This window comes from Copadichromis virginalis, linkage group LG1, assembly GCF_057382275.1.
Source record: "Copadichromis virginalis isolate Kocher_CV1m ecotype Utaka linkage group LG1, C_Virginalis_male_GT1.1, whole genome shotgun sequence".
NCBI lineage: Eukaryota > Metazoa > Chordata > Actinopteri > Cichliformes > Cichlidae > Copadichromis > Copadichromis virginalis.
In genome coordinates, this window is record NC_140618.1 from 18,366,124 (window position 1) to 18,385,599 (window position 19,476).

Here is a 19,476-nt window from a genome sequence, read left to right on the forward strand (position 1 = left end):
ACACGCCATTGAGTGTGGGGCGCAGAGCCATTGCAGGGGGGGCACGGTATGGAAAACAAAACAAAACAAAAAAAGAGTACTTGGGCACTGCTAGCATAGTGGACAGGTTTTTGATGGGGCTCCCACACAAACGCAAAGCAGGAGATGAAGTATCTCCAAATATGTTTCCAAACCAACTTCCTTCCAAGCCAAAGACTAGAAAATATGGTGAAGCATATCTTCCCTTTGGCTTCACCTGCATAAGTGCCAAGGTAGGTCTCCCCTGCAGAATTGGTTTTCCCTGCGTCGGGAGCAGCGCTGGGCTCTCGGTATCCCACTGTTGTTTATGTTTTTGAACCCATTTTGCACAGAGAGACAAATGTATTGATGGCAATGTTGAAACAACTACATGTAAAATAATTACACCGTGATGCCTCTGCCTTTCTAAATGGAGGGACAGTAACTGCGTGTGTATATGTAAGCATGTAAAACCTGAAGATAGTAAGATTAGCAGTATTTTGTCTCTATCTGCCATTCTGTAATTCATCTCATGTAAACAATAACGTGGCACACAGCCTGACGTGAAAAAAGGCACATGCCATTGACGTTGCATGACGAATTCTGTATTCCTCGTCCACACGTAAGGAGTTTTAAAAAATCGCAGTTTTCGGTGATTTGAAACGCCGTTTACATGTGGACGAAACAGCTGCGTTTTCAAAAATACCCGTGTAGGTGTGGCTATAGCATAAAAGAGTTAGTAGTGGATTTTATTACTACCTGTAATTTATTGCAGTTTACTTGTATTTGCTTAATTATTTACTAAATGTTTGAGGTGTGAAATAAACCGCAATCGAGTTTGGAAACAAAATATGGGTGTGTGTGGTTGGAGGATGTGTTTGTGCAGGGGGGCGAACATTTTTCTTGTAAAACAAAGGGGGGCCTAGCAAAAAAAGTTTGGGAACCACTGGTTTAACATATCCTCAACAATTCACCTCAGTCATTGGTCAGAAGTGAGCATATCAAACTCCTTTCACATGGTTTTACAGCATCTTCCAGAACAAATAAAGGTGGACACTTCTCAGCTACATTGACAGCTGAGGTAAACAGCAGCCTTCCACACATAGGGAGAAACTCCAGGGGACATCTGGATCCGGTCCAAACAGTAATAGAAAACCACCAGCCAGCCACAGCTGTTATACAGCAGAATCTAACTTTAATGTTTTGACTGACGATGAAGCAGGTTGTAGGCTTTATACGGAAACACATTATTATCATCTTATTTTTTACACCCAGTTGTTACAGATCTTTATTGTTTGTTCAGAGTTTTGTTGAAGTCTAATAATCACTCTCATTTAGTACCGCTGTAGGTCTCAGCTAGGCCCTAGGATGGTATCAGTTGTTTTCTGTTTGCTGCTGAATGGTGAACGGGTGTAGTACAGTGGATTGTAGAAGATTTTTACAAATAGCTGCCTGCTGCTGCTGCTGACAATGGCACAATAGTAAGTTGCGGGTCCCTCTTGGACAGCAAAACAGTGACCTCAAATAAACTATGAAGCTTCGAAGAGCTGAGCATAGCTGCAGGTTGATGTGATAATCCAATGGGTTTATGCAAACAACCCTTTTGCATTGTCACTTTGTCTTCATGTTGCTACTTGATACATTGTCCTTATAAATCAGTTGATTATAGTGCTCTAACACAAATGAAAAAGTATGACAGGGCAGAATTGCATCTACACACTTTTGACTTTAATATCTTAAGACCTGGAGAGTTAGTGGAGTAGAATTAGAGAAAATAGTCACATGTGGTTACCCACTTGTATTTTAATGTTTACACATAAAATGGTTGTGCACTTCTTTAAAATCAGCTAAAAGGACTTGAAAACTGTTCAAATTCATTGACTCAAATCAAATGGGTAGATACATAAATGAACACATCCATGTGGTTAGAAGAATATAAGATAATCCTGCATAATCCTTATAGTCACTGAAAGTTCACAGCATTTAAAATTTGGGGGGTAAAATTTAAATGATGGTAAATTTACATGTGTATCACATTTGATGATCCTTTTACAGTGGGGCAAAAAAGTATTTAGTCAGCCACCGATTGTGCAAGTTCCCCCACCTAAAATGATGACAGAGGTCAGTAATTTGCACCAGAGGTACACTTCAACTGTGAGAGACAGAATGTGAAAAAAAAAAACAAATCCATGAATCCACATGGTAGGATTTGTAAAGAATTTATTCGTAAATCAGGGTGGAAAATAAGTATTTGGTCAGTAACAAAAATACAACTCAATACTTTGTAACATAACCTTTGTTGGCAATAACAGAGGTCAAACGTTTACTATAGGTCTTTACCAGGTTTGCACACACAGTAGCTGGTATTTTGGCCCATTCCTCCATGCAGATCTTCTCGAGAGCAGTGATGTTTTGGGGCTGTCGCCGAGCAACACGGACTTTCAACTCCCGCCACAGATTTTCTATGGGGTTGAGGTCTGGAGACTGGCTAGGCCACTCCAGGACTTTCAAATGCTTCTTACGGAGCCACTCCTTTGTTGCCCGGGCGGTGTGTTTTGGATCATTGTCATGTTGGAAGACCCAGCCTCGTTTCATCTTCAAAGTTCTCACTGATGGAAGGAGGTTTTGGCTCAAAATCTCACGATACATGGCCCCATTCATTCTGTCCTTAACACGGATCAGTCGTCCTGTCCCCTTGGCAGAAAAACAGCCCCATAGCATGATGTTTCCACCCCCATGCTTCACAGTAGGTATGGTGTTCTTGGGATGCAACTCAGTATTCTTCTTCCTCCAAACACGACGAGTTGAGTTTATACCAGAAAGTTCTACTTTGGTTTCATCTGACCACATGACATTCTCCCAATCCTCTGCTGTATCATCCATGTGCTCTCTGGCAAACTTCAGACGGGCCTGGACATGCACTGGCTTCAGCAGCGGAACACGTCTGGCACTGCGGGAATTGATTCCCTGCCGTTGTAGTGTGTTACTGATGGTGACCTTTGTTACTTTGGTCCCAGCTCTCTGCAGGTCATTCACCAGGTCCCCCCGTGTGGTTCTGGGATCTTTGCTCACCGTTCTCATGATCATTTTGACCCCACGGGATGAGATCTTGCGTGGAGCCCCAGATCGAGGGAGACTATCAGTGGTCTTGTACGTCTTCCATTTTCTGATGATTGCTCCCACAGTTGATTTTTTCACACCAAGCTGCTTGCCTATTGTAGATTCACTCTTCCCAGTCTGGTGCAGGTCTACAATACTTTTCCTGGTGTCCTTCGAAAGCTCTTTGGTCTTGGCCATGGCGGAGTTTGGAGTCTGACTGTTTGAGGCTGTGGACAGGTGTCTTTTATACAGATGATGAGTTCAAACAGGTGCCATTCATACAGGTAACGAGTGGGGGACAGAAAAGCTTCTTACAGAAGACGTTACAGGTCTGTGAGAGCCAGAGATTTTCCTTGTTTGAGGTGACCAAATACTTATTTTCCACCCTAATTTACGAATAAATTCTTTACAAATCCTACCATGTGAATTCATGGATTTTTTTTTCACATTCTGTCTCTCACAGTTGAAGTGTACCTCTGGTGCAAATTACTGACCTCTGTCATCATTTTAGGTGGGGGAACTTGCACAATCGGTGGCTGACTAAATACTTTTTTGCCCCACTGTAGCTGTCCTCTTCAGAACTATCTAACTAACTTTCCTCTTGTTAGTAAAAGGCCACAGCTGCTTGCAGGACGAAAGTGCAAAGGCAGGAGAACAAGCAGCCAAGCAACTTGTCAGCTGTTGCTCATTAAGATTGTGTCATGGCATCTAAAAATGAGTTCCTTTTTCTAAACGCTTTTCCTTGACCTTGATGGAAGATTGTATGACATCAGGGAAAGATGTGAAAGAGAATTTAACCGCACTCATGCTAGATTCCTTAACACCAAAACAACAGCTAAATTCGCCCCAGCATCCTCTGAGACTTGCTTCATACAAGTCATATAAATGAGAACCTTTGGTAAAAAAATATCACTTAATTAGAAAAGTGGGAATTTTAACCTTTAAGATCCCTGCTTCAGTCTCTGAAGGAAAAATTTCCTTCATCCATCATTTATCCAATTGGAGCCTATCCCTGTCAAATTTTACTTATTGGAAACCTTAAAGGCGAGCAATACCAATAATAGACATTAGTAAAGGAACCACAGCCATAGAACATACTTTGATCAATTAATTTATCTCATAATCTTGATTTAGAGATTTTATGTAAATCTATGTAAATCTACATATTTTTACAGCAGTTTGATGTTCATAGTTCATCTTTTAATGGGTTTTACCAGGTGCAACAGCCTCTTGTAGAAGGTTCAAAACATATCAGCAAGTCAGTTTATTGGTCATTTTTATGAACCATCCAGTGCAGGGGTGGGCAATCTCAGTCCATGAGGGCCGGTGTCCTGCAGGTTTTAGATCTCACCTTGGGTCAACACACCTGAATCACATGATTAGTTTGTTACCAGGCCTCTGGAGAACTTCAGGACATGTTGAGGAGCTAAATTAGCCATTTAAATCAGCTGTGTTGGTTCAAGGACACATCTAAAACCTGCAGGGACACCGGCCCTCGTGGACTGAGATTGCCCACCCCTGGTCTAGTGTGTCCTATGGGTGAGGCAATAAAGGAAGCAGTAAAGCACCTTAGTATTTAGAGAATCCAACCAGCTGTTATGGCTGCCACTCAGCATCCTGCTGTTAATGATACAAACAATTAGGAATCCCAGCAATGATTAAATGTTAGCACACAATAAATGATTTTTAAACTAATCATCTCATTCACTTGTGTCCTTTTAGTTGTATAATCATCATGAATAAAAATAGCTCAGCTGTCTGAGAATGTAGGCGCTACTTGTCTGAAGATTTTAACCTTTCCAAAATAAACTGTTTCATTCTGTGCAGTGTGTTTCTTCAAAAAAAAAAAAAAACTCTGCTTGTAGCAATGTTTCTTTTAATCTTTCACACAGTCCTCCTCTCTTCTGTGCTCTAGGTTATCTTTATCTCTAATCCCATTGTCTGCCTCTCTCCATGTCTGCTTCAGTTTCGTGCAGTTTCAGGCTTGTATTGTATGATTTCAGGTGTCATAAAAAATTGGGTTGTGTCCAGCTCAGCAGATAGGGCAGTGCACCAAGCTGCTATTCTTGTGAGTTTGTATGAAAACTCAACACATAAAGATGAGCTAAAATGTTAAATTGGTTAAATTACTCTAAGGTAATAGAGTACAGCTTCTAATAAGGAATAACTTTATTAAATGATTCAAAGATATATATTTAAACAACATGACATAATCAAATAGGACAATAGTAGGAATCATCCAGTTTGAGGACCAGTGTATTTGTTTATGGATTCCCTAAAAACTTCATGATTCAGCCATGTAGTTTTATGCAAATTATAATTTAATAAATTGTTAACAATCCTGCTGAAAGCATGCAGTTACATATGGCAAAACAAAACACGCTAAAGGCTGTGAGACTGAGCAAACGTGGACCAAGTTTTCCCCATAAAGCCATTGGTGACCTCAGATTGAGACTTAGATTTAATTATTTTACTGGTGAAGTTTGCATTGCAAATGTGGGTCAGGTAGCACTGAGCTATGTTGCCTGAGCATAAGCCTCCATGGGAAACTACTGAGCGCAAGTAGGAGCTAAGGAAGCAGTTAAAGGAAGCAAAGTAGAGGAGAGGAGCAAAAGATGGGTGACCGAGTTCAAGCTAAATGTAGGTTCTTGAATAATTCACTTCCCCCTGCTGGAAACAAGGCCTGGTCCTTCAAAAGGCATTTAAACACTTATCATGTTCTGTGTAACTCCTCTTTCATATGACTATTGTATGTCTGCAGCATGTTTGTTTTCTTCTCTCTGCTGTCTTCTTTGTATGTTTACCTTTTCAACATTCAAAAGCTGCTTTCTTTCACTTCAATCTATCGTGTGTGTTCTTTTAAGCATTCAGTTTGAATGTTGCCAAACACGATCAGCTGAGCAGCTTCATAGTTACTGTTTCATCAAGCGTCACGTTCTAGAGCAGCGCCAGAGACAATGAACAAAAGCCTGATGTCCAGCAGGTTTGCTCTTTGTTCTTTCAATTGAGCTTGATGAGGCATAAAGTTTACCCATATCTCTGGAAAACAACAACAGGCATAGCTGTGGCCTCCCATCATTCTTTTACTGCACATTAAATCATTAAACATTGTGTCTATTTGTATTATTTTTGTTGCATATTATGGTATTAAAAGCTGTGGGTTAAATATTTTGTGGAATGGAAGTTAGGGATCATGTCATTGCCAGATCCTTTGTAGAAACTGTGAGTGATAATAGGACCCCACCCCCCACACACCAAGAGGGCCCCAGGATATGTTCATGTGCTGCAGTGCAGACGATCCCAATTATGCATGCCACACCCAGATCAATCATGTCAAAGGAGGCGTTTCCCCTCTGCTCTCAAAGACACAAAATTTGCAGTGAGTCACAGGTTGAGATGTGAAACGTATTACCTGTAAATCCACACAGTGCAATGGCAGCTTGCTGTCTGTTGCCATTCAGCGATCATTTTTATGTTACAACCCATTTTGTAAACACCTTTTCATAGATTCACGGTCTTAAATTTGCACAGTCAGATTCCAGTGAGCTGAACTCTAGGCCATGTGCTTTAAATGACATAACAGATCATTATCTTTGATAAATTCTTGCCCTAGTTCCCAAACTCTGTTGGGCTGTGCTGGAATTAGCGAGCAGAGGATTAACCCTTTAAAGCCAAATGTATCATTTGATGCACTAGTTTTTGTGAGTTTTTGAGACTTTTACATTATCGGTGTGATTTTCCTCCTGATGCATGATACAATTTTAAGGAATAAATTGTAAAAATAAATAAATAAATAAAATGCCTGTTGTAGCAAATATGATACAAATTTAAACTGATATGTGATTTTTATTTTGTTTGTTTGTTTGTTTTGTCAAAAGATTCACTAAATGCAATTCAACCTTTAAATGTTTTTTAAAAAACAAACAAACGAAAAACCATTAAGGGCTTTAAAAAACCAACCATTCTCTCAAACTGTACAATTTTAGTGTTTTGCTGCAGCTGCCTTCTTGGTACCTTCACACATGCAGGAGAATTTTGTGTTTAAGAAGCGTTGTTCTGCATTATTCTCTGTGTATCTTTCAGCTTTTTCCTGTATTCATCTTCATCCGCTTCTTCTGAGCAAAGCACACAAGGAATGCAGATCAGATTTACTGTGCATGTATTACACAGTTACATATTTATATACCAGACTTATTAGACAAACATTTATAGATCTACTTGAACACAACAAACAATCATCAGCTGCTTGTCAGCAAAACTCTTTCCAGTGCTCAGAAGGTTGCTGTCCCTCTAATTAAAACCCAGTGGAAACGCCATCAATCATGTCAGATCAATATGAAATGAAATCAAAGATGGCCAGTTTTCAGCTTTTTGTCACTTTAACAGTCTCACATGCTGCTTTATCTTCCTAGTAGGGGCAACATCGCCACCAAATGGTGTGAAATGGAAACATCTTCGTATGGCTAATACTAAAAAACAACTAACTTGATATAAAGGCGAGTTGCAGCAGTAATACAATTTTTTTTATTGATTAGTTTATTCAAAAGTGAAAAAAAATGATACAAGCAATACTCCAAATTGATTGGATTACAGAAAATGCTAAAACAGGGAAAACAGTATAACAACCCTGACAGGTGGTTATTGTTTTCACAATAGTCTATAATGAACAAAAAACTGGACCACTTATACACTGCTGATATGTGCAGCCTGCTTGTACAAGCATGGATTAAAGGATTTCATGGCTGAGAGGAAAAACAAGCAGCAGCTGTATCCTGCAAGGTTCCTGTTGCTTCTGTAGTGTTGAGTTTCTAATATCTTTTGAGCAGGTGTAAAGCTATCTATACAAATGCTCGTCAACATGAAGACTGTTGCATTTTTAAGCTCAAACATGACAGATATGTTGGATTCCATATGATGCAAAACATTGCATCTGTATTTTTTATCAGCAAAGAATTTGCATTTGTTTTTATAATAGGCCGCTGTGTGTTTAATTCTCAGGTTCCCATCACCCTGCGCTTCCCAGAGGTGGGTACATGCGCTCCCCCTCGTGGACACGATGCAGCAAAGTTGAGCCTCCACGAGAGAGAAAGCACCACAGTGACTCAGACACCACAGAGCCCTTAATGAAGCTGGAAAGGCCAAAGCAACCATGATCTCTGACATGAACCAACCAGCCTGCAGAGAGGAAAACAAAACCCAGAGCCAGACATACAGCCAGAGCGGTCACACAAAGCAGACCAAGATGCCTCGTTCTGCCACCGTGCTCTCACATAATCTTACATGGTGCTGGCGAGTTCAGGCTGAACTCTGGACACTGTGCTCTCTACTCTAACTAAAGATGCTGAGATGTGCAATGTGCACACTTTCTTCTCTCCCCGTCCCATTCTCTCCCACACTCACAAACACATGCAATCATTGTGTTGCTCAAGCAAAAGGTTCTTAGTGCACTCTGAGCTGCCAGATTATAATCTTTGTTTATTGGTTGACAGACAGGGTATTAGGTCAGCAGAATAATAGCACTTTTATCAGTGAAACCTCTCAGCATGGGCTTGCACAATGAGATTGATCCGGACATAACCACAGCGTTAGGTTAGACTTCACGTGAAACTCAGATGACAGTGAGCTTCACTCTCAATTACAAAGTCATAAGATAAATCATAAATCAAACATTTGTTTTCCTAAATGAAACATCACATCGAGCTCTTATTGAGGCTAATTCTGTAACGCCTCGAAGTAAGTTAAGTGAAGCAGGGGATGTTGGTTTCTGCAAGGCTCAGCTCTATCCACCACCTTTTCTCAATCGTAATGAAGAATGTGTGCTGTTGTTTTAAATGCCTAAATAAAAATAATGCACTTCTTCACTGAACTGTATATACAGTGCCCTGCAGAATTATTGGCATTTGGTGCAGATGATTCACAAAGATAAAACAGACCAAGTAGCAGCTATATGCTATGTACTTTTCCACACCCAACTTTGTGTTTGCAAAATTTGCTCACTTTATCATTATGAATAGATTATCTGCCACAATTGCTGCTACTAGCATAAAGCAATCCAAAGTTAGTAAAAAAAAAAGTTACACTGAAACATTATGGGGTAAAACTTAAAGCAGTTAAAAAAAAAAAGAAGGTCAAATCTCACTATAGGCAGATTCATGCAAAACAAAGTGCCAACAATTTTATAACTCAAATCTCCCAAAAGGTGAATTTAACTCCTGATGCAATATTTCTTATTTTTTTCAGTAAAGGGAATAGCTGATTACTTGATTTATTTGTCGCATATTCAGCTTGTCTATACCAAGAATCAGAATCAGAATCAGAAACTTTATTGTCATTGTCACGAGAACAACGAAATGAAGAATGGTCCCCGATCATTGCATCATCCCTAGCAAGAGTGCCAATAATTCTGAATGCTGTGACACAGTGGATTCAAAGTGACACTGGGATGGTAGAAGGAAAAAATAAAATGAAAACAGTGTAAGTTATTATGTGACTTCTGTTGTTACTAGTGTGGAGGAGACCCATTCTGTATTGTATGGTATGGAGAGCAATTGATTTCATATCAGTCTTTCGCTACAAATGTAGTCTGCGCAAATAAATATGCACATCTCTCATGTTCACTGCAGACAATGTGTTCTATAAATAGCAGGGAAACTATGGCAACTGCCAAACCCAGTCTGAGATGGCTGTTCTGTTAAAGTTTTTAAATTCAAACAGAAATTTTAAACTTTATTTCACCATCCTTGGATCTCCAAAGAATTTGAATAATCATTATTATTAAAATTATTATAGCACCAATGTACCACCGGCTTACCATTAATGGGAATCCTGGCTAAAAGTGCAAAAGTACCCACTTTACTCATATTGCAAGTTCAAGTAATGATTGGTATATATTAGTGTACATATTTGTATATAATAGTACAATAGTTACAAAAATACTATTTACCCAGCAGAGGAGCAGCTGGCATAAGAAATGCAACAGTAGATGACAGAGTGTAGACAGGAAGTAGGAAAAAATAAAATAAATACATAACTGACAGAGTAATTTCCTGAATAACAGCAAAGTTCATGTTTTTACAGTACCAAACAAATACTTTAGTGTTCGTATTACTTTAAGCTGTTGCTAATTTCTTTTATCCTCATTAAATGTGCTGAAAACACAGTTTGAAAGAATAAAAGGACAGAAATCTTTCTTAATCACTACTTTGACCAGTGAACTATGCAGGTGATATTTTCATATATTCTAAGGGACAGTTTGTAACACAGAGACAAGACAAACAATTTGACCCATACTGAGCTACACTTTCCCAGTGCTAATCCGAAGTTCTTATATCTACATAAATGTTTACCCTGATTATTATGAGACACTGGGAGACACTGATTAGTATGCGCAGAGAGAAAGCTAGAAAACATTGACTGATTTCTAATTACCTTTACTGATAAATATACGCAGACTCCAAGGAAAACAACATCTGCAAAAGGATTGAAATATAAAACAATCAACAATCAAATAGATCTGAACTTTAAACATGTGGCAAATAATAGGATAGAATAGAAAACTGTATCTGCAAAAGGATGAAAATCCAAACCTCAAAATAAAACTTAACACATGATTCCTGCAGCTGATAAGAACATAGCATGATGGCTTATTCCCTTCTAATAACATAATATAATTCTCTTCTAATTATTCATGGTATGTTTTGTTAGTATTATTGCACTTAGAGACTTCCACAGAGTGGAAAAAGGAAACATAAGGCAACTGCAGCAAAATAGTGCACTTGTACATAAAAACTACAATGAAAAAAATTGCAGATTGCACAAAACCTTGGGCAACACATCACCATCTTTTATCCTAAGGTTGTCAGTCACATGAACCACTAACAGACCTCTGACAAACTGCAGTCCAGACCAGATGGTGCCGCACATGAGAGACAACCTTAAAGACAACCTACAGGTAAAGGGCTGATGTGTTTTGCCGATTCTGCAGGTGTTTTGTATCTCCTTTGTTGTTTTGCCAGTCTGTTAGTCCTTCAGGTAGAAAAGTGTCTTCTTTAGATTTCTCCAAGCAATCAACAACCTCTTGATATGAGGACTTCTCTTGAAAGGGGCGAGGTCCTAGCAGTTCCACCATGTCAGCCCTGTCTAGAATCTCTTGGTCTAGAAGATGCTTTGCCACCTGCATTACATGACCAACAGGAAACATCAAGCTTTGAGGTCATTAAAATACACATTTTTTTCATACTCCAAATATATGACAGTTTTGAAAAATGCTCAGCACAAATGAAAATCCATTTGCAGCATCACACTCTGCAAATGTCTCTGAAGCACTTACTACAAATGTTAAAAAGTTCGCACCTTCTCCACCATTTCCTTCTTGTCAAGTATGAGCTCAAGTGTTCGTTGGAAGGCAGCATCTATGAGTGAGCGAACTTCCTGGTCTATAACCTGGGCTGTAGATTCACTGAAAGGTTTGTCAGTTATAAGGCTGCCCCATTGCGGTAGGTCAAAAGAAACCTGACCGACCGCACCATTCATTCCAAACTGTACAATCTAAAATATGAAGAGAAGAAGAATATGAAGACTGGAACAGAAATATATAGTCAATAAAAATCATAAATTATTCTCTATGAGTCATTTTAACTCCATGGATGGTTATGCTTTTTTTTTTGTTGTTGGACAAAATACGGTTTGGTTACGCCTAAATTTCTACAATAAGCCTGTTCTGCAGTGAGGCGAGTACCTGTGCATAGGCAGACTGTGTGACTTTCCTGAGATCATCTTGTGCCCTGGTGGTGACTTGACGAAAGAAAACCTGCTCAGCCACTCGACCACCCAGCATCATGCACATTCTGTCAAACAGCTGCTCCTGTGTGAATAGGTACTGCTCTTTAGGTAGATACTGTGCATAGCCCAAACCTGTCCCTCTAGGAACAAGTGACACCTGGTGGAGTACATTATAATGATGAATCTATAATCAGTTAATCATTATAATTATTACAGGATTACTGCAAAAAGAGAGCAAGAAATGTAAATAATACCTTAAAAAGTGGGTCTGCATGTTCAAGAAACCACCCAGTGACAGCATGCCCAGCTTCATGATATGCCAGAGTAGTTTTTTCTGGAAGTTGCAGAACCTGAGATCTTTTCTCTAGACCTGAGAACACGACAGAGATCTTAAAAAATGCTTAAATCATAATATTAACATCAGGTTAATGGATTGACATAAAATAACATATAAGCTCTATATTTTGACACCACTGCTTTTATAACTCAGTTGTACTGTATTGTCATTGTATTTATGTAATCAAAAAAGTGGTTATGGAAAGATTCACATATATACTATCAGTTTCTTTTGGTTCATTGTGTTTGACTTACCTCCAACAACCCTTTCAACTGCCCACTCAAAGTGTTTGCTACTGACATACTGGCTGAGACGACGTGCAGCTATTAGAGCTGCCTCATTACACACATTTGCAATGTCAGCCCCTTATACAAACACAGAGAAGCAACAAATAAGTTAGAGTGTGATGAAATTAAAGCAAGAATCAGCTGAAACTGTATGATTTTCTTTTTTAGATTTGTTTGGTATTCAGTGATCATGATCTTTTATTCCCACCAGTAAAATCTGGGGTTAAAGCAGCAAGATTCCTGGCCAGCGTCTCTACATCTACACTGGAGTCCAACTTCAGAGGTCTTAAATGCACCTTAAAGATTGATGCCCTGCCTTTCATATCTGGAGGACCTGCAAAAAACAAAAAAGAAGACCACTGTCTGTATAATTCATTAATAAATCACTCTGCTTCAAGTTCTGTCACATATACAGCACTGTGCAAAAGTCTCACTCCTTAATTCCTTTATATTTGGTTTTCATTGAGCTAGACTTTTCTAAAGTGATCTTGAGAAAAAGTTCATCAGGCTTTCGAGCAAAGACCTGACACAGGACCAGAGATGCATTTGGTCCTTCAATTAATCAATCTGCTGTTCACCAAAGCCTCATTAATAATGGTCTAAGTGGAAGGGTGGCTTTCAAGAAGCAATTCTAAAGGAAGAGCAACCGGAAGAAAAGGCTGAAGTATGTCAAATTATGCAAGAATTGGACTCAAAATGAAGTACTGAAACCAAATTTACAATTTTTAGTTTAAAGGCTCATCAATATGTATGGAGGAACTCATAAGAGAACCTGCCCAGATCCTGAAGATCAACATTATTGAACCTGAGTGGGATCATTTTGATAGTGTAGAGAACAAAAGGAGCCAACATCTGAAAATAACTTTGATTGTCCTTCAAGAAGCCTATTCCTGAAGACTACTTGAAGAAATTACAAGAAAATTGCCTGAGAGAGTTAAGGCTGTTTTGAAGAATAAAGGTGGTCATATCAATGAATGCAATGAACAGCCTACGTCCATTGCAGCCCTTAGTTATGCTGCAATAGATGTAGGCTGCCGGGGATTCCCATGATGCATTGAGTTTTTTCTTTCCAGTCACCTTTCTCACTCAGTATGTGTTAACAGACCTCTCTGCATCGAATCATATCTGTTATTAACCTCTGTCTCTCTTCCACAGCATGTCTTTATCCTGATTTCCTTCTCTCACCCCAACCAGTCGCAGCAGATGGCCGCCCCTCCCTGAGCCTGGTTCTGCTGGGGGTTTCTCCCTGTTAAAAGGGAGTTTTTCCTTCCTACTGTCGCCAAAGTGCTTGCTCATAGGGGGTCATATGTTTGGTGGGTTTTTCTCTGTATCTATTATTGTGCAATCTACTGTACAATATAAAGCGCCTTGAGGCAACTTTTGTTGTAATTAATTAATTAATTAATTTGGCGCTATATAAATAAAATTGAATTGAATTGAACTGAATTTAACTTGAATGTTTTTACCTAATATACTGTATTTCCATGTATGTTTGAAAATGCTTTAATAAATTACTGCACATATGTTCAGTTTATTTAGCAAAATATAAAGAATCGAGAGGCAGCTCAAATTTGTTTGCACAGTACTGTGCAAACAAAAAGCTTATAGAGCTGATGCTGACAATTACTCAGCCTTCTGCTGCATTACACGTGCACAATTAGCAACTGCAAAAATAGTTCACTGAAACCATGCCAGCATGAAAAGGTGGTGAATCTTGTTTGTAGAAACTTTACAATAACACTTTTTTTTAAAGGTTTATATTCGGTCGAAAGGCAGAGCAAATTCTAAAACAACAATGTATTGACTTAAAAGTTTCAGTACAGAAGCATTAACTCTTACTGGAGGAGAAATGTTTTAATTCGCTTTTAAAGCCATGAATTCAGCGTAATTTATTTTACCATTTAAAAACCCTTTGTCATTTGCAAGCATCCAGGAAAGGACCCAATATAAGTCCTAAGGCAGTGGCCAAACTTGTGGCTTGGAATACCAAGTTACATAACTAATTGCTCATTAAACCAATTAGAAATGTGAACTTTTTCAGCACTCCCATCTTTCTGTCATCTGTTTACAAAAGACAATATACACAGACAGAAGGACGGGGAACAGAGAATAACAGGGAAATGAGCAACATATCCCATCCCTCGTGTTGGCCTCCAGTTACCTAATCTGTCCTTTATAGAAAAACAGCTCTCTCATTATGATCTTGTTTTCTTTGATAGAGAAAAGTGGTCTGGCCACCCACCCTGTAGTCCTGGTGTTAGGAAAATTAGATCTTAGCAGGCAGGAAATATCAAATTAACCGAAGATAAAAGCAAACATTATGCAACACGTGCTTTTAATGACATAAGACGTAAACAGGCAAGAAGAAACATACAGTAAGTACAAGATATGAGTTTCAATAATGTCAAACGTAACACCTCATCTAAAGCAGGGAAAGTCAAAGTTATGCAGACCATCTGGGTCTGCATGCACACCAGAGCCAGTGAATCACATGTGGAATAATAAACTGGGAAACAGAAATCAAAAATAAAATAAACTTAATCACAGCAAAAGTAAAAGTGAGCTTGGTGTTGTGGTCAGACACCAATAATCTGAAAATTAACTGAAATTTGAAATGCATCTTAATAAACAAAGAAATAATGGTTTTATATTTATAGTTTTCATAAAAGGTAACTGAGTTGCAACAAGCGAGGAGACTGCAGAGGAAGTAGGCAGATCTGAGGTTAATATTTATACTTCACCTATGTATACATGTCGATCAAAGCGTCCAGGCCTCATCAGAGCTGGATCCAGGATATCGGCTCGATTTGTGGCAGCTAAAACCACGATGTTAGTGCTGCTGTTGAATCCTGCAATGACAAAAGCATTTAGAGGACTGAGGGCTTGTGAAAAAATAGCATCAGAAATGTTGACATAAAACATAATTACCCACCATCCATTTCCACAAGCAGCTGGTTGAGGGTGTTCTCCTGTTCGCCCTCATCACCAAAGTTTTCTTTGCCCCGCTTTCTGCCGATGGCATCAATCTCATCAATGAAAAGAATGCAAGGAGCATTTTTTCGAGCTGTGGCAAACAAATCTCTTATCTAATAAAACACAGAAAAGATCTATTTATTTCTACAGTTATACTAATTTTTGACATTGCCAAAACACCCAAAAGTAGAAAGTCTTCATCATTTTAATTTGATACGAGAATGAGTAATTCAGTGATCTGCTGTATTTGCACATATTGTGGTCACACTGCAGCATCACAAGCATGTGACCCATCATTTTGTTTTCAGACCTGTTGAGAGTCCAATCATTCAGCTCCGTACTAACCCTTGCTGCACCCACACCGACAAACATTTCCTGGAACTCCGAGCCGTTGACTGTGATGAAAGGAACGTTGGCCTCTCCTGCAGTGGCCTTAGCTAGCAAAGTCTTCCCATTTCCAGATGGACCCCATAGCACTGCACCCTGTAAACAAGGGAGTTAATCAGATTTAATGTATTTTCTATCTTAAGGAATTTTTTGTTCCAGTGAGTATGATCAGAATACAGAAGTGCAGAATTGCTTTATTTTAATAAAAATAATAAATTTCTTTATCAAGAAATGACACACCTTAGGAATCTTAGCACCCAGGTCATGATACTGACGTGGGCTTTTCAGGAAATTGATAAACTCCAAGATATCTTGTTTGGCCTCCTCACACCCTGCAACATCTTTAAAATGGACACTGACATTGTTTTTAATTATCCTGGCTTTGGATTCACTTATCCCAAAGAGGCCTCCTCTCCCCCAGCCACCAAGTCCTCCTGCCATCGGCCCCTGCCGTGTTGCAAAAAGTAAAAATCCGACCACAAGTAAGATTGGGAGAACACTCAAAAACAGAGTCCTATGGGAAGAGAAAAACCTTAGTTAGGACATCGATTCTAATAACCTATATATGCAGTAACTTTAAAGTGAAGCTGCTGTACTTTCTCACCCATCACTTTCACTGCTGTAGAGCACAGGTACTTTCTGAATGGAGTCCAGACCTATTTCCTGCTGTGCTAGCTCCAGGTTATGCTCAAATGAGTCTGCGCTGCCAATGTTGAACCACAAATAGTTCTGAAACATGAAGACAACAGCATGTAGTATATGTAGTAAGTATATCTACCTTTACTGTACTTTGACTGACTCTTCATCTGGACTGCAGCCCCTCGGAGGAGGCACACTACCATTGTGCATTGTTAGAATAGCAATTGTTCCTCGTGTGATTTTCTCAGTGTAATCAGTCAAATGCCTGCTGCAAATAAAGGTTAGCAAGCTTTATTTAGAAAAAAAAAGCAATTGATAAGGAAAGACAGTGAGAAAATGAAAACGAAAGTACTTATGTGCCAAATACAAATATGTCGCCTGCTGAGATCTGTATTTTAAAACTTGTGCTCTTGGAATTTCAGAAAGTATGTGTGTCCTCTACCAACAAAAGCAAATGGGAATACAGTGTGTGAGAAAAAGAAAGATGTTTGTTTTGTTTGTTTATACAGTCATTTTTATCAATATAGTGAAGTACATTTTGTCGATTCTCATCAGTTTAACAGTAAAAATAAATGCATTTAGTTTGTATAAGACACTGCAATTACACACTGGGACATTTAATGAAACTGACCACTCGTGATGTGTTCACGCCGGGGGCTGGAAATACTTTGACATACTGTTTGTTGACAACCTCGACATGGCCCACCTGGGAGGAGAGCAGAAGGAATCATTTGTTCACATGGTTGCAAACACAAGCACAGACACACAGGTGTAAGGAAGACACCGTAATTAAAACGATCTCTGCCTCTCACCAAGCCTCTACTCAAGTAGTGATGCACAAAATCCTTCCAGGAGATCTGGACTCCTGTTTCTCTAAAGTGAAAGTACAAGAAAGCTGAGGCCATGCCTGCTGCACCGGCTGCTAGGTTCTGGACCGTTTTATCATCAAAGGGAAATTCCTCCTGTTAGAAATAGGATAATGAAAAAATATTTTAGTTTACAACTCCTATATAGAATCATTTTAGTAAGCATATTTTGTTATTATTTAGTGACTGAAGACGAGGCAGTTATTGCCACAATTCTGGCTATGATTCACACCTGAAAGCGTGACCACCAGTATGATTCCCCTTTTTTCCATCGTTTTCGTCTTTGGTCCTTCCCGTTATTTGAGTCCTGCCATTCCCTTCCACGAGACTCTTCTTTTATATTTCCATCTGAACAGCAATAATAACACAACTGTTCATTGCGGCAGAGCTGAGAAATACAGGGCTTACAAACTCACTGGGTAAAGAAATTATACACAGTTCAACAATACATAGAAAAGTAAGCAATTGTGTTCTTCACACTGCCCTTAAGGTTTACAGTCTATGTGCACACTGATTTAGAGTCATTAAAAAGGTAAACAGCACTAAAAGATGGACTACCTTTTGGCTGTTTCCTTGAGCTAAGTAACCGAGTAACTTGGAAAATGTGTTGATGTAAACCTCCGCATCTTCTTTGGATGAGTGATTTCTTCTGAAATAGGTTAGCAGTGAAGTCAGTCATCAAAAGCCATGTATAAAAAGAAATGTACATGAAATAGATTCAGTTCAATTAAATTTTATTTATTTACTGCCAAATCACAACAACAGTTGCCTACAATAATACAAAGAAAACAGAGATGTAAACAAACTAACTGAGAGAAAGGATACAGTCTCATGAAGCAGAGACTGTATTCGTGTTTTTACATTTTAAAAAAAACTCTTTTGTTTGCTCACATGTTTAAGGATTACTGAAATCTGATTAAGATCTAGGCACACTGAAATGTGTTGCATATAACCTAATTATATGCAGTCATTGCAACAATAACACTGAACAGCTGCTGTTAAGGTCAAATATTTACTTCATTTTGGCCATCTGCACATATTTAATGTTGATTCAGTTATGTTTATGGTTTGACTAAACTGATTACCATACAACTGCTCAAATTGTGATTCACTATGAGAGAGCATTTCTCAGTATCAAACATACATAATAGTGCACGCAATAAAACCATTGCTGCAGGTTATGACTCTGGAAAATTAATCTTACACAGCTCAACCATACACATTCACACCGGTAAAAATAATGATCCCATAGTGGAATACAGGCACCTGTTGGTGACAATTTTCCCCTATACAGTTGACTACAGAAAGAAACTGAATACTATGAATGTATTTTTAATAGTAGTTAGTAGATTTTTTTTTATGAAGGAGAGACAATGGGTGATGCAATTCATCTTCTTAAACAGTTTTAAATATTAAAGGAAACTGGATGGATAAATGAGCGAGAGAGAGAGAGCCCCTTTAAAAACAAATGTATTATGAAACTGAGGAAACTGATTTATAAACTACATTAACGGAACGGACATCGCCTACCGTGAGAGAACAAACAATGCAGGAATGATAAATAAACACTGCTGCAGCTTGCTTGGGTTTTTTTGGAGTTGACTGCTATATCTGGATTTTAAAAAATACCAAAAAACAAACTTTTAACATAATTCCTTGCAAACCATTGTTAGCAAACGCAGGTGACAAAAAAACTTGCGTCATCTATTTTTTTTTTTTTTTTAAGTGTAGTTAAGCTGATATAAAACAATAACGGCGTTTTTACAACCTACCGACGTGAGAACCACGAAGAAGCGAAAAGTAGATGAAGAGGAATAGTTGCGGCTCAGCGTCCGGACTCGGTTCCTACAGTAGCCGACAGTCAAAGAGAGGAGACTCATCCTGTCAGCCCGACTGACTGACGGACCGACTCACCGCAGAGCCATTAGGAGAGGCACCGGAGGCACGGTGCGTATCACAGTCATCTCGCGAGATTTTGGTTACAGACGCTACAGGTAGGCACCAGTCTTCCAGCGGGTTTTTTTTTTTTGTTGTTGTTGTTGTTGTTTTTGTTAAGCCCAGTTTTAATGTTGGAAAGCCAAAGAGATCTATCTTCATTTGGATTTTTTGT

General features: G+C 38.9%; 2 protein-coding genes across 3 annotated transcripts in view; one reads left to right on the forward strand and one right to left on the reverse strand.

Annotated features, from left to right (window-relative positions):
- The window catches only part of dbndd1 (dysbindin domain containing 1), a 29,643-nt gene extending 19,934 nt beyond the window's left edge, over positions 1-9,709 (forward strand). For both annotated transcript variants that reach the window (XM_085452903.1, XM_085452904.1), the window contains one exon: positions 8,095-9,709. In XM_085452903.1, the coding sequence (XP_085309029.1) occupies positions 8,095-8,249 (155 nt within the window). In that variant the 3' untranslated portion in view covers positions 8,250-9,709. The remainder of the gene's footprint in view (positions 1-8,094) is intronic.
- Positions 9,710-9,926: 217 nt separating this feature from the next.
- On the reverse strand, positions 9,927-19,475 carry LOC146718590 (mitochondrial inner membrane m-AAA protease component AFG3L1-like). Its single transcript, XM_085452901.1, has 16 exons — positions 19,139-19,475; positions 17,925-18,015; positions 17,599-17,714; positions 17,313-17,462; positions 17,132-17,206; positions 16,466-16,590; positions 16,102-16,375; positions 15,820-15,957; positions 15,434-15,587; positions 15,243-15,350; positions 12,710-12,835; positions 12,469-12,579; positions 12,132-12,247; positions 11,834-12,034; positions 11,449-11,643; positions 9,927-11,269 (listed from the first exon to the last, which is right to left on the reverse strand). Exons 1-16 carry the CDS (start codon positions 19,244-19,246, stop codon positions 11,042-11,044), a joined length of 2,316 nt encoding a protein of 771 aa, XP_085309027.1. The 5' UTR covers positions 19,247-19,475; the 3' UTR covers positions 9,927-11,041.
- Between the last annotated feature and the right edge of the window lies 1 nt (position 19,476).

What these genes read in the sequence shown, in the direction of transcription:
- LOC146718590 (XM_085452901.1), bottom strand. Translation starts at nt 19,246, where the DNA reads ATGAGTCTCCTCTCTTTGACTGTCGGCTACTGTAGGAACCGAGTCCGG. An exon ending in TCTTCGTGGTTCTCACGTCG is followed by an intron (nt 18,016 to 19,138) that starts GTAGGTTGTAAA and finishes AACCTATTTCAG; the next exon opens with AAGAAATCACTCATCCAAAG. An exon ending in ACTGGTGGTCACGCTTTCAG is followed by an intron (nt 17,463 to 17,598) that starts GTGTGAATCATA and finishes TATTTCTAACAG; the next exon opens with GAGGAATTTCCCTTTGATGA.